We start from the raw sequence: 15,045 nt of genomic DNA, 5'->3' as shown, positions 1-15,045 counted from the left end.
AAGTGATTCACATACTTACACACACACACACACACACACACACACACACACACACACACACACACACACACACATACATACAGACGCCATGACAACCTCGCGGGGATAGTCAGGGAAGCTTCCTGTGACCTTCAAACGTCGAGATCTGATGAAAACTCGATTTTTGCAAAACGGGGTGAAAACAATAATTTCCCAATTTTTGAAAATCTGAGATTTTTAGCGGGAAGTTAAAAAAAAATACTCTGTAAGAAATTACTTAATTATAATTTTCTTTTTTTTATCAGTTACACAATTTATTTTTTCTTAAAAAATGAATGAGCGTTATGAGGCGTGCACTTTTGGATTTTCCAAACTTTTTTTAAATTAGATTCGCTCGAGCCTCCTTAAAAAAATTTCAAATTTAAAATTATCACTCGGGCGCTTTCGTGTATCTCCGTACCACTCCGTACAGAACGTCGTGGATTTAACTCCGTGTTTATGTGTAGTGTAATATGTGATGCTTAATAATTAAAATCAAAGGACATATTTACCGGAATAACAATTAAATTATAAAAAATAATTGTTAAAATGTTATTACAACAAGCTCTACAAAAAAAATTCAAATATGAAAATTTTAAAAGTGATTTGCAAGCACGTGCTACTGCAGCTATCAATGACAGTGAGATTTAACCTCTCTTATCCAGTGTTTATAATAATATAATACAAATAATATTCATTGTTTATAATTATTAATTATTAATTGTTAATTATTTTTTTCAGGAAAAAATGACGTTTATGTTTGCATGCCAACTGGAGCTGGAAAATCATTATGCTTTCAATTGCCAGCAACGTTGAAAGAAAATTCAGTGGCTCTTGTTATTTCTCCACTTCTGGCTCTTGTCAAGGTAAATAATTTATTTATTTATTTATTATTTTACTAATTTATTAAATTAATTTATACTGAAATTAATTATTTTTAATAATTGATATTAAAAATGATTTCAATAAATAAAAATTAATTTTGAAATAAATTTTTTAATAGTTTTTTAATAAATAAAAATTATAAATAAAAAAATTGTAATTAAATTTTTTTAAATAATTTTTTTCAGTAACAAAAATTAATCTTAGTAAAGTTAGCCGTCATTTAAGTATTTTTTTTATCTTTTAATTAAATTTGTTAAAAAAATTGTATTTTTATTTTTTTTTTTTTAAATAATTTTTTTGCATAAAAAATTGATATAATTATAAAATATTATTTGATGTACAATAAAGTGTAATTTGTAATAATTATTATAATTACCTTTTCAGAATCAAGTAGATTTTTTAAACACCAAAGGAATAAAAGCAAATGCATTGAATTCAAAAACAAGCAGCAAAGAGAAATCAGCGATAATGAAGGATATATCCAGTAAAAAACCAACAATTAAATTGTTATATATCACACCTGAGATGTGTGATCAAGCTCACTTTCAAGTATGTTAAAAAATTTATTAAATTTATTTATATATTATTATTAAGAGAATAAGAATAATTTCGTGTCTCTAGATACATAATTAAGAACTAACTTTGTATTTTGTAAACTCTTGACATTTTTTAAGATATAAGCTCATCTTGATGTTACACTCATCGAGACCTTTCACTTGAGTACCCACATCAACATTTCATATATTTATGTATATTACATGTATGTATATATGAAAAATATATCAAAAATGCATGTGGGTACTCAAATGAAAGCTCTTGATGAGTGTAATATCAGGATGAGCTTATATCTTTAAAAATATCAATAATGAAGAAATGACCTTGTATCTTGTGAAATATTGACATTTTTTAAGATATAAGCTCATTCCGATGTTACACTCATCGAGACCTTTCATTTGAGTACCCACATCAATATTTCATATATTTTATATATTTATATATATATATGTATATATGAAAAATATATCAAAAACGCATGTAGGTACTCAAATGAAAGCTCTTGATGAGTGTAATATCAGGATGAGCTTATATCTTTAAAAATGTCAATAATGAAGAAATGACCTTGTATTTCGTCAACTACTGAAATTTTTAAAAATATAAGCCCACCCTGATGTTACACTCATTGAGACCTTTCATTTGATTACCCACATCAATTTTTCATATATTTCATATATTTATATATATATCTTAAATACCATATATATAAAATATATCAAAAATGCCATGTGGGTACTCAAATGAAAGCTCTTGATGAGTGTAACATCAAGATGAGCTTATATCTTTAAAAAAGTCAATATTTAAGAAAGTACAGTGCAATTTAACAAGATTGCTCGTTAATTATTATTTTAACTAAAAAAATACATTTCTTATATTTATTTTTCAGAGTTTATTAGAGAGTATGTACAAATTAAAAACAATTTCATATTTTGTTGTCGACGAAGCTCATTGTTTAAGCCAATGGGGGCACGATTTTCGTCCTACATACAGAAAATTAAATATCTTGCGTTTAAAATGTCCTGAAGTTCCAATAATTGCTCTCACTGCTACCGCAGCTAAAGAGGTTTGTTAAATTTTGTTAAATAAATTATAATTAATATTAAAAATTTTAATTATAATAAAAATAAAATAACGCTATTTAAATTACAGATTGTACAAGATATTTTTTCTAGTTTGACCATGAAAAATCCGTTGATATTTTCAGCTCCGGTATTCCGTGAGAATCTTTTTTACGATGTGTGGTTTGTAGACGCCATAACAAACCCTCTTGACCATTTAGTTACTTATATTATCGAAGCGCTCAGTTCTTTTGATGATACCAAGATGCCGATTAATGGCAAAAATTGCGGGATTATTTATTGCCGTAAAAAAGAAGCTACGGAATTTATTGCTGAAAAATTAAGCGCTTCGGGAATTCCTACGTTAGCTTATCATGCAGGTGAATTTTTTAATTTTTTAACAAGCTTTTATTGTCGGTTAGATAATTTTAAGAGAAAAAAATAATTAAGTAAATTATATTTTTATTCTTAAAATAAATTAGAATATAAATAAATCATATGCTAACGACCTCTGTAACTTTTTTTATTTTTTATTGCGTAACAATGTTTAGATTCAATTAATATATACTAATATAAAATTACTTTTAGAGTAAATTACTTTTTTCTAGAGTAATTTTTTAAACAAAAATTTTTTTTTAATTATTTTTATTTAATTAAAAAAATATTATTTTTTTACTTTAATTTCAAATTTAATGAATTTTTTAAAAATTATTTTTAATTATTTTTTTGACAATTTCTTTGTTAAGAATTATTTTTATGACAATTTTTTAATTAAAAATTATTTTTAGTAATTTTTATAAAACTTTATTTATTGATTTTTATGACAATTTTTTTTATTAGAATTTATTTATTAATTTTTACAACAATTTTTGTATTAAAAATTATTTTTTAGTATTTTGATGACAATTTCTTTATTAAAAATTATTTTTTATTAAGTTTTATGACAATTTTTTAATTAAAAATTATTTTCATTAATTTTTATAACAATTTTTTAATTGAAAATTATTTTGATTAATTTTTATGACAATTTTTTAATTAAAAATTAGTTTTATTAAATTTTTAACAATAAATTTAATTTACAGTAAAACAGTTTAATAAATTAAACTAATAAAAAATATTTCAAATTAAATTTATTTTATAAAAATTATTTATTTAAATTAAATTGATATTTTTGTGTTAAAAAAACAGGTTTAAAAAGTAGCAGCCGCACTGAAATTCAAGATAAATGGACCTCTGGCTTGGTGCCAGTTATTGCAGCAACCTGCAGCTTTGGAATGGGAGTAGACAAAGGATCAGTTAGGTCTGAATAATGTAAATCTAGAATAATAGAATAATAGACCACGGCGTTGACACTACAAATACTACCTAAGATCATTGTCACGCCTAAAATATAAATAATTAACTTATTATGATGAATATTTAGGCTGCATTCGAAAATGCTCTGTCTCTAGATACATAATTAAAAAGTGACCTAATATTTTGTGAACTATTGACATTTTTGAAGATATAAGCTCATCTTGAAGTTAGACTCATCAGGACCTTTCATTTGAGTACCCACATCAATTTTTCATATATTTTTATATGTTATATATATGTATGTATGAAAAATATATCAAAAATGCATGTGGGTACTCAAATGAAAGCTCTTGACGAATGTAACATCAAAATGAGCTTATATCTTTCAAAATGTCAATAATTAAGATATGACCTTGTATCTTGTAAACTCTTGACATTTTTTAAGATATAAGCTCATCTTGATGTTACACTCATCGAGACCTTTCATTTAAGTACCCACATCAATTTTTCATATATATATATATATATATATATATATATATATATATATATATATATATATATATATATATATATATATATATATATATATATATATGAAAAATATATCAAAAATGCATGTGGGTACTCAAATGAAAGCTCTTGATAAGTGTAACATCAAGATGAGCTTATATTTTTAAAATATATATTATATATATGTATATATGAAAAATATATCAAAAATGCATGTGGGTACTCAAATGAAAGCTCTTGATAAGTGTAACATCAAGATGAGCTTATATTTTTAAAATATATATTATATATATGTATGTATGAAAAATATATCAAAAATGCATGTGGGTATTCAAATGAAAGCTCGATAAATCTAACTTCGGGATGAGCTTATATCTTTAAAAATATTAGTATTTAAGAAAGTACAGTGCAATTTAATAAAGGAAAATTTTATCTAACTTTTTTTTATAATATTTTAGATTCGTTATTCACTGGACAATCCCACAAAGCATAGCGGCTTATTACCAAGAGTCCGGCAGAGCTGGTCGTGATGGCAATCCAGCTTTCTGTCGCATTTATTACAGTAACGAGGAACTGCGGGCTATATCATTTTTGTTAAAAAATGCAGAGCATGAACAAAATGCTGATATAGCTAAACATCGGTTCAAAAATTTTGAGACTCTTGTTAATTATTGTATTGAGCCAAAGTAATTAATTTTTTTACTAAAAATAATTAAATTTAATTTTTTACTTAAATTTTATTCTATTTTTTAAAAATAATTAAAATTTATTTTTTATTTAAATTAAATTTTTTATTAAAATTTAATTAAATTTTTTTTTTTCTTAAAATAATTAAATTAAATTTTTTACTAAAATTTTATTAAATTTTATTTCTTAATAAAATTTTATTTTTTATTAAAATTCAATAAAATTTTATTTTTTACTAAAATTTAATTAAATTTTTTAATGAATTATTTAAAATATTTTTAGATGTCGGCATGCAAGATTTTCTCAATTTTTTGGGGACAATCCTCCGCAATGTACTAACCGATGCGATGTTTGTAAAGATGGAGAGGATGTGAAGAGAAGAATTGCTGAATTTGAACTCAGTCAATCGCGATCACATTCGCATAGAAAAAGAAATTACGATGATGACAGTATTGCACTTCCTAAATATGACTTGTATTTTTTTATTTCTCACTAAAAATAATCTAATTGATTTTTTTTATTTTTTAATGTAACAATTATATTACTAATAAAATTACAGCCAGGATGACCAAGAAGGTGGCGGAGGCTCCAGAGATTCTTTTGAAGCTAGAGAAAAACGAGAAGCTATGGCGATGATTCAGCAACAGTTTGCTCTACGTCGTGGTGATAGTGACAAAAATGATAAGGTAATTTTATATTTATTATTATTAGAAAAAATTTTTTAATCAATTTGTATTTTTTTTTTTTTAAATTCTAACTTTAATTTAATATTTAATTTAATTATTATTTATATCAATTGTTATTATTATAAATATTATTATTATTTTTTTTTTTTTATTAACAGATAAGAAAAAAAAACCAAATAGACGCTAAAAATTCACGAGTTAAAGCTGCAGAGAGTACTGATCGTAAGGTCAAAGGTTTGTCAATCCAAGTCCGTGAATTTTATCTGTCACAATTGAAAGATGCATTGTTTAAGAATTTTAAGTGTTGCCAAGAGGAGGATTTAATTGTAGACTTAGCAGAGACAAATGTTGATGATGTAGCACGTGAATTGGAGTACCGAATCTTCAGTCAAACGAAGCTAGCCAATAAATACAAACTTAATGTATCTAATGAGGTATTTAATTCGTTTAAAATTTTACAAATTAATTTAATTTTGTCAGGTTAAAATTTATCTATATTAAAATTTTGTCACTAGATACGTAATTAAGAAATGACCTTGTATATTAAGAAATATTGACATTTTTAAAGATATAAGCTAATCCTGATGTTAGACTCATCGAGACCTTTCATTTGAGTACCCACATCAATTTTTTATATATTTATATATATTATATATATGTAGATATGAAAAATATATCAAAAATGCATGTGGGTACTCAAATGAAAGCTCTTGATGAATGTAACGTCAGAATGAGCTTAGATCTTTAAAAATGTCAAGAATTGAAAAATTACCTTCTATCTTGAGAAATATTGAAATTTTTAAAGATATAAGCTCATCTTGAGGTTACAATAATCGAGACCTTTCATTTGAATACCCACATCAATTTTTGATGTATTTTTCATATATATAAATATATGATATATATAAATATATGAAAAATTGATGTGGGTACTCAAATTAAAGCTCTTGATGAGTGTAACTTAAAAATGAGCTTATATCTTGAAAAATGTCAATAATTAAGAATTTTGATATATTTTTCATATTTACATATAAATAATTGACATTTTTAAAGATATAAGCTCATCCTGATGTTACACTCATTGAGACCTTTCATTTGAATACCCACATCAATTTTTCATATATTTATATATATCATATATTTATATATATGAAAAATATATCAAAAATGCATGTGGGTACTCAAATGAAAGCTCTCGATGAGTGTAACATCAAGATGAGCTTATATCTTTAAAATTGTCAATAACTAAGAAATGACTTTGTATCTTGTGAACTATTGACATTTTTGAAGATATAAGCTCATCTTGATATTACACTTATCAATACCTTTCATTTGAGTACCCACATCAATTTTCCATATATTTATATATATTATATATATGTATATATCAAAAATATATCAAAAATGCTTGTGGGTACTCAAATGAAAGCTCTTGATGGGTGTAACACCAAGATGAGCTTATATCTTTAAAATATATATTATATATATGAATATATAAAAAATATATGAAAAATTGATGTGGGTACTCAAATGAAAGCTCTTGATGAGTATAACACCAAGATGAGCTTATATCTTTAAAAATGTCAATATTTACGAAAATACAGTGCAATTTAACAAAATTCATTATTTAATAAGCAAAATTTCATTTATTTTCAACAATTATAATTTAACAGGTATCAACTATCCGACAATGCGAAAAATCTAAAACACTTCACGAAAGTTTTAAAAAAATAGATTCGCCAAAAAAATCAACAAATAATTTCGGCGGATTTATAACTTGTACAGAATTAATAGAAATAGAAAATAAAAACAAAGTTACCGATAATTTAATAAATAATAAAAATCTAACGGCATTTAAAAGTGCCTTGGAATTAAAAATTGAAGAAGACAGTGAGAAGAAAAATAAAAAAATTTTAAATGGAGTTGAAGAAGATCATGAATTAAGTAATTTAAAAAAATTAATTTACGACGCTCCGAGCAACGAAGGTATGAATAAACATTTTAAATTTATTGATAAAAAATCCGATTTTTTATTTGATGCAAAAGAAAAATCTGATAAAGAAAAAGACAAAATTACGGAAAGTCTCAAAAAAGACAAGAAAATTAATGAGAGTCAATCTGCAAAAAAACGTCAGGTTAAAAAAAAAATCTCTGGCCAGGAACAGAATTCTTTGTTGAAATACATGGTCAAAAAAGATAGCGTTAAAAATAGTGATAAAAAAAATGTCAGTAATAGTTTTGATGAAATAACGTCTAACCATTCGGATGTTTTGGTAATAGATGACTCCGAGCCATTAAATGACGATAAAAAAGTTATTAACGCTAATAATACTGACGTTAATGGTAAAGTTAATAAAAACTGTAAAAATAAACGGTCATATTCTTCACCAATGTCAGCCGAGACGGGTGAAATAAACCGGCCGAGTAAGCGAAGTAAAAATGATTCGGTAGATAAAAATAATAAGAGTAAAAAAGATAAAAGTTTAGATTATACTGATGAGAAAAAAAAATTACGCTTTGATACTGCTAAAGTTCTTAAAGCTTATCTTATGAAGTTTTATCCTTCGAAAAGAATTCCTGATAAAGAATCTTTTACTAAAATTTGTCGAGGGATTCATGTGTTGATTATGGATAAAAAAATATTTGGTATGTTTTATTAATTATATTATTATTATTATTATTTTTATTGGTTTTAGAATTTAGAATAATAATTGAGCTTTAAGCTTTTACGTTAAAAAATTTATTATTATTATTATTTTTTTTTTTTTTAAAGTTTGGAATAATAATAATAATAATAAAAATATTTTTTACTCAAAATTTTATTATTACTATTAATTCCAGAATTTGGATTAATAATAATAATAATAATAATAATAATAATAATAATAATAATAATAATAATAATAATAATAATAATAAAGCCTTTACGTTAAAAAATTTATTATTATAATGATAATTATTATTATTTTTATTATTATTACGCGGAAACAACAAGATGACACTGGTCATCATCTCAGATTATACTCAGTGATATCTGCAGTGAAAAAAAATTTTCAGATAGTATAATCTAGATTTTAGTATAAACTAAGTTTTCAGTTTGTATAATCTAGATAATACTGGGTGATATCTGGATTATACTCATTGTAATCTGGATTATTCTAGCTACTATCTAAAATTTTTTTTCACTTAAAATAATCTGGGATGATATCTAGTGACATCTTGTTCTTTTCGTGTATTATTGATTTTAGAATTATAATTAATAATAATAATTTTTATTACAAATTCCATTATTATTATTATTATTATTATTATTATTATAAATAATAATAATTATTATTATAATAATAATAATTATTATTATAATTATAATAATTATTATTATTATTATTATTATTATTATTATTATTATTATTATTATTAATTATTACGGCCTTGTCAATAAAAATTACTTTACATTATTGATGTTAGAATTTGGAATAATAATAACAATAAAACTTCAAGCTTTTACGTTAAAAAATTTATTATTATTATTATTATTATTATTAATTTTTGAAATTTTGAACAATAATAATAACAATATTTTTTACTTAAAATTTCATCATTTTTATTATTATTATTATTAATTTTTGAAATTTTGAACAATAATAATAATTATAATTTTTATTTAAAATTCCATTATAATTATTATTATTAATTTTAAAATTTGAAATAACAATAATAATATTATTATTATTATTTTTTACATTAAATTTCATTATTATTAATATTATTATTATTGATTTTAGAATTTGGAATAATAATAATAATAATTAAGCTTCAAGCTTTTACGTTAAAAAATTTATTATTATTATTATTATTATTATTAATTTTTGAAATTTTGAACAATAATAATAATTATAATTTTTATTTAAAATTCCATTATAATTATTATTATTAATTTTAAAATTTGAATAATAATAATAATAATAATAATATTTTTTACTTAAAATTTTATTATTGTTATTATTATTATTATTATTAATTTTTGAAATTTTGAACAATAATAATAATTATAATTCTTATTTAAAATTTGATTATCATCATCATCATTATTTTATTATAATAATAATTTGATATAATTTAAATAAATATTTATAGCACATGATTTAATAATTATTTTGTTTACAGCTGAACCGGATATTTACAAATTTGTGAGAAATTATTTACGTGAAAATACCAGTAATCCCAGTGGGTAAAAATAAAACCAATTACCAATTTACCTCAATAATCAGTACCTCAAAAAAAAATTTTTTTATTTTTATTTTTAATCATTGTTCATTGTAAAAACATGTTGATTATTTATTTGTGCTATTTATAAAAATACTTAAAATTTTTCATAATATTGAATTAGTTTTTTTTTTATTAAAAAAAAAAAAAGCTCATGACCATTAAATTGTAAACAATTAGACTTAGGTTTATTTTTTCTTACGATTGTTTATCATTACTAACGACGCAACCAACTGTAATGTTTTTGCAATGAGTTAGTGTTACAAAAATATATTTAGGTGTAATATGACGAAAAGCGCTTGACATTTAATTTAATAGGAAGTGTTGAATAAATTTTAATAAGATACAAAATAATAAAAATTAGTTTTTATTATTATTTAGTACATAAACAACTCGTTAAAGTTTCTTTATTATCCATTTATATTTGTTAATCTCGACCTTGTTTAATTTAGAAACAAAACCACGAATTACCGAGGTCATCTTATTATTCTGTTAGCTTCTTAAGTTATTTGCTAATATTGGCAACAACTACATACTTGTATTTAAACACTTAATGTATTATTATTATTATTATTATTATTAATTTTTAAATTTAGAATAATAATAATAATAATCTATATTATTAAGAGAATAAGAAAAATTTCGGCTTCAGTATTGTATTTAGGCTGCATTTGAAAATGCTCTATCTCTAGATACTTAATTAAGAAATTACCTTGTATCTTGAGAAATACTGACATTTTTTAAGATATAAGCTCATCTTGATATTATATTCATCGAGACCTTTCATTTGAGTACCCACATCAACTTTTCATATATTTTATATATTTGATATATTATATATATCAAATGTATGAAAAATATATCAAAAATGCAAGTAGGTATTCAAATGGAAGCTCTTGATGAGTGTAATATGAGGATGAGCTTATATCTTTAAAAATGTCAATAATTAAGAAATGACCTAGTATCTTGAGAAATATTGACATTTTTAAATATATAAGCTCGTTTTGATATTACACTCATCGAGAGCTTTCATTTGAGTACCTACATCAATTTTTCATATATTTTATATATTTGATATATTATATATATTAAATGTATGAAAAATATATCAAAAATGCATGTGGGTACTCAAATGAAAGCTCTTGATGAGTCTAACAAAAAAATGAGCTTATATTTTTAAAAACGGTCATAATTAAGAAATGATCTTTTATTTTGAGAAATATTGCGATTTTTAAAGATATAAGCTCGTTTTGATATTACATTCATCGAGACCTTTCATTTGAGTATCCACATCAATTTTTCATATATTTATATATATCATATATTTATATATATGAAAAATATATCAAAAATGCATGTGGGTACTTAAATGAAAGCTCTTAATGAGAGTAACATCAAAATGAGCTTATATCTTTAAAAATGTCAATATTTAAGAAATGATCTTGTATCTTGTAAAATATTGACATTTTTAACGATACAAGCTCATTTTGACATTATATTCATCAAGACCTTTCAGTTGAGTACCCACATCAATTTTTCATATATTTTATATATTTGATATATTATATATATGTATATATGAAAAATATATCAAAAATGCAAGTGGGTATTCAAATAAAAGCTCTAGATGAGTGTCACATTAGGATGAACTTATATCTTTAAAAATGTCAATAATTAAGAAATTACCTTGTATCTCGTGAAATATTGACATTTTTAAAGATATAAGCTCAGCGACATTATATTCATTGAAACCTTTCATTTGAGTACCCACATCAATTTTTCATATATTTATATATTTATATATTCATATATATTTATATATGAAAATATATCAAAAATGCAAGTGGGTATTCAAATAAAAGCTCTAGATGAGTGTCACATTAGGATGAACTTATATCTTTAAAAATGTCAATAATTAAGAAATTACCTTGTATCTCGTGAAATATTGACATTTTTAAAGATATAAGCTCATTTTGATACTACACTCATCAAGACCTTTCATTTGAATACCCACATCAATTTTTCATATATTTATATATATGTATATATGTATATATGAAAAATATATCAAAAATGCATGTGGGTACTCAAATAAAAGCTCTTGACGAGTGTAACATCAAGATGAGCTTATATCTTTAAAAACATCAATATTTACGAAAGTACAGTGCAATTTAACGAAACTCATTATTTAACAACCCAAAATTTTATTCATAGTTTACAAGTCACACAGTGATTGCAAGATTGCTAGTTATAATAATAATATTTTTCTAAAAAACTATATTATTATTTATTTAAAAATTTGAAATAATAAAGCTTCAAGCTTTAACTTAAAAAAATTTATTATTACATATAATTTAAGAATAGAAATTATAAATGAACCAACAGCAGTTGTCTTCTCATTACTATATATTTATTTAAAATTACACTGTTCATATACATTTATATATTCTTCCTGTTGGTGTTATACTAAAAATCAACGACCACGGCCTTTCAGTTCTAACGCTGTCTAAACTTAGATTCATTCCTGAGTCTTCAACAGTAGAGTGTACATCGACTTCTATTTTCTCTTCATTTCATTTGTTCTATTTTATTGTTTACTATTAATGGCAATTTTCGAGGATTAATAAAGTGTTACAGTTATTTAAATTATAAAAAAAAAAAAAATTTATTTATTTTATTTTTATTTATTTAAGTATTTAATTATTATGGCATACAGTTGGGATAATCGTGTAAGCTTTGTTGTAAAAGCTTTGTACGGTAAGTTTTTAAGAAAAAAAAAAAAAAACAAAAATAGTTTCTTAATTAATTTTTAAATTAATTATTAAAAAAAATATTTATTTTTTTTTAGATATTGATAATAATGGAGTATTAAATCAACATGATTTTGAATGTATGGCATTAAAAATGACATTAATGGAAGGCAAAGGTGATTTTAATTACAATCGTTATCAAGAAAATTTACACATCATGTTATCACTTTGGGAAGAAATAGCAGAGCTTGCTGATTTTAATAAAGTATGGATTTTTTTTTAATAAAAAAATTAAAAAAAAAAAATTTTTTTAAGAAAAAAATTTTTTTATTAAAATTAATTATTATTAATATTAACAATAAATTTTAAATAGGATGGTGTTGTTACTGTGGAAGAGTTTAAAGAAGCTGTTCAAAAAAGTTGTATGGGACGACCTTACCGTGATTTTCCGCAAGCGATGAAAATGTTTATTGACAGTCATTTTAAATTAGTGGATATTAATGGTAAAATTAAAAAAAATTGTTTAATTTAGATGGTACTCTATAAGAAAAATTTGGGGTTCCTAGATACGTAATTAAGAAATGACCTTGTATCTTGAGAACGTTTGACATTTTTTAAGATATAAGCTCATTTTGATGTTACACTCGTAGAGACTTTTCATTTGAGTACCCACATCAATTTTTCATATATTTTATATATTATATACATGTATATATGAAAAATATATCAAAAATGCATGTGGGTACTCAAATGAAAGCTCTTGATAAGTGCAACATAAAGATGAGCTTATATCGTTAAAAATGTCAATAATTAAGAAATAGCTTTGTATCTTGTGAAATATTGACATTTTTAAAGATATAAGCTCGTCTTGATGTTATACTCATCGAGAGCTTTCATTTGAGTACCCACATCAGTTTTTCATATATTTTATATATTTATGTATTTATATATATAAATATATGAAAAATATAACAGAAATGCATGTGGGTACTCAAATGAAAGGTCTCGATGAGTAGAACATCAGGATGAGCTTATATCTTTAAAAATGTCAATAATTAAGAAACGACCTTCTATTTTGTAAACTCTTGACATTTTTTAAGATATAAGCTCATTTTGGTATTATACTCATCGAGACCTTTCATTTGAATACCCACATCAATTGTTCATATATTTTATATATTTATATATATTATATATATATGTATATATGAAAAATATATCAAAAATGCATGTGGGTACTCAAATGAAAGCTCTTGATAAGTGCAACATAAAGATGAGCTTATATCTTTAAAAATGTCAATAATTAAGAAATGACCTTGTATCTTGAGAACGTTTGACATTTTTTAAGATATAAGCTCATTTTGATGTTACACTCGTAGAGACCTTTCATTTGAGTACCCACATCAATTTTTCATATATTTTATATATTTATATATATGTATATATGAAAAATATAACAAAAATGCAAGTGGGTACTCAAATGAAAGCTCTTGATAAGTGTAACATCGGGATGAGCTTATATCTTTAAAAATGTCAATTATTAAGAAACGACCTTTTATTTTGTGAACTCTTGACATTTTTAAAAATATAAGCTCGTCTTGATGTTATACTCATCGAGACCTTTCATTTGAGTACCCACATCAATTTTTCATATATTTTATCCATTTATATATATATATATATATATATATATATATATATATATATATATATATATATATATATATATATATATATATATATATATATATATATATATCAAAAATATAACAAAAATGCAAGTGGGTACTCAAATGAAAGCTCTTAATAAGTGTAACATCGGGATGAGTTTATATCTTTAAAAAAATCAATATTTAAGAAAGTACAGAGCAATTTAATAAAATTTCTTATTGAAAGCTGCTAATTCTTTATAATCCGAATTAAATTATTTAATTATAGAAGACGGATTGATTGCTGCTGAAGAATACCGATACAATTGTGCTACGCGTATCCCTCTGGACAGTATCGAAGCTCTTAATGAAGCTTATCAGAGTCTTTTAACTGTAAGTAATAAAGAGAACTAAAATTTAATTAAAAAATCAAATAATAAATAAAAATATTCTTCAGGATGATGACAGAAAACGAGGCGGCCTTACTCTCGCGCGTTTCCAGGAGCTTTACGCACAATTTTTAGGCAATCCTGATGAAACTTGCCCCGCGGTTCATTTATTTGGGCCTCTACAAGAATTATGTTAATTTAATGAATCTGTAAAAAAAATTTAAATTTATTAATTATAAATGTAAATCTCAGGAGACATTTAACTAATAAAATTTTATTTACTCATCAAATAT

General features: G+C 23.1%; 2 protein-coding genes across 2 annotated transcripts; both read left to right on the top strand.

Annotated features, from left to right (window-relative positions):
• The first annotated feature begins 442 nt into the window (after positions 1 to 442).
• On the top strand, positions 443 to 10,318 carry LOC123270521 (ATP-dependent DNA helicase Q5-like). Its single transcript, XM_044736615.1, has 12 exons — positions 443 to 658; positions 760 to 884; positions 1,288 to 1,452; positions 2,345 to 2,521; positions 2,608 to 2,896; positions 3,705 to 3,816; positions 4,784 to 5,011; positions 5,295 to 5,486; positions 5,572 to 5,698; positions 5,857 to 6,132; positions 7,372 to 8,344; positions 9,866 to 10,318. The coding sequence occupies exons 1-12, from the start codon at positions 568 to 570 to the stop codon at positions 9,931 to 9,933; spliced, it is 2,823 nt and encodes a 940-aa protein (XP_044592550.1). The 5' UTR covers positions 443 to 567; the 3' UTR covers positions 9,934 to 10,318.
• A 2,252-nt stretch (positions 10,319 to 12,570) lies between these two features.
• On the top strand, positions 12,571 to 15,042 carry LOC123270522 (sarcoplasmic calcium-binding protein 1). The gene is made up of 5 exons (XM_044736616.1): positions 12,571 to 12,721; positions 12,813 to 12,979; positions 13,088 to 13,217; positions 14,653 to 14,756; positions 14,821 to 15,042. The coding sequence occupies exons 1-5, from the start codon at positions 12,670 to 12,672 to the stop codon at positions 14,947 to 14,949; spliced, it is 582 nt and encodes a 193-aa protein (XP_044592551.1). The 5' UTR covers positions 12,571 to 12,669; the 3' UTR covers positions 14,950 to 15,042.
• The last annotated feature ends 3 nt before the right edge of the window (positions 15,043 to 15,045 follow it).

Source organism: Cotesia glomerata, linkage group LG8 (assembly GCF_020080835.1).
Source record: "Cotesia glomerata isolate CgM1 linkage group LG8, MPM_Cglom_v2.3, whole genome shotgun sequence".
NCBI lineage: Eukaryota > Metazoa > Arthropoda > Insecta > Hymenoptera > Braconidae > Cotesia > Cotesia glomerata.
The sequence above is the reverse complement of the archived record's forward strand: the minus strand, read 5'-3'. Positions and strand labels throughout refer to the sequence as shown.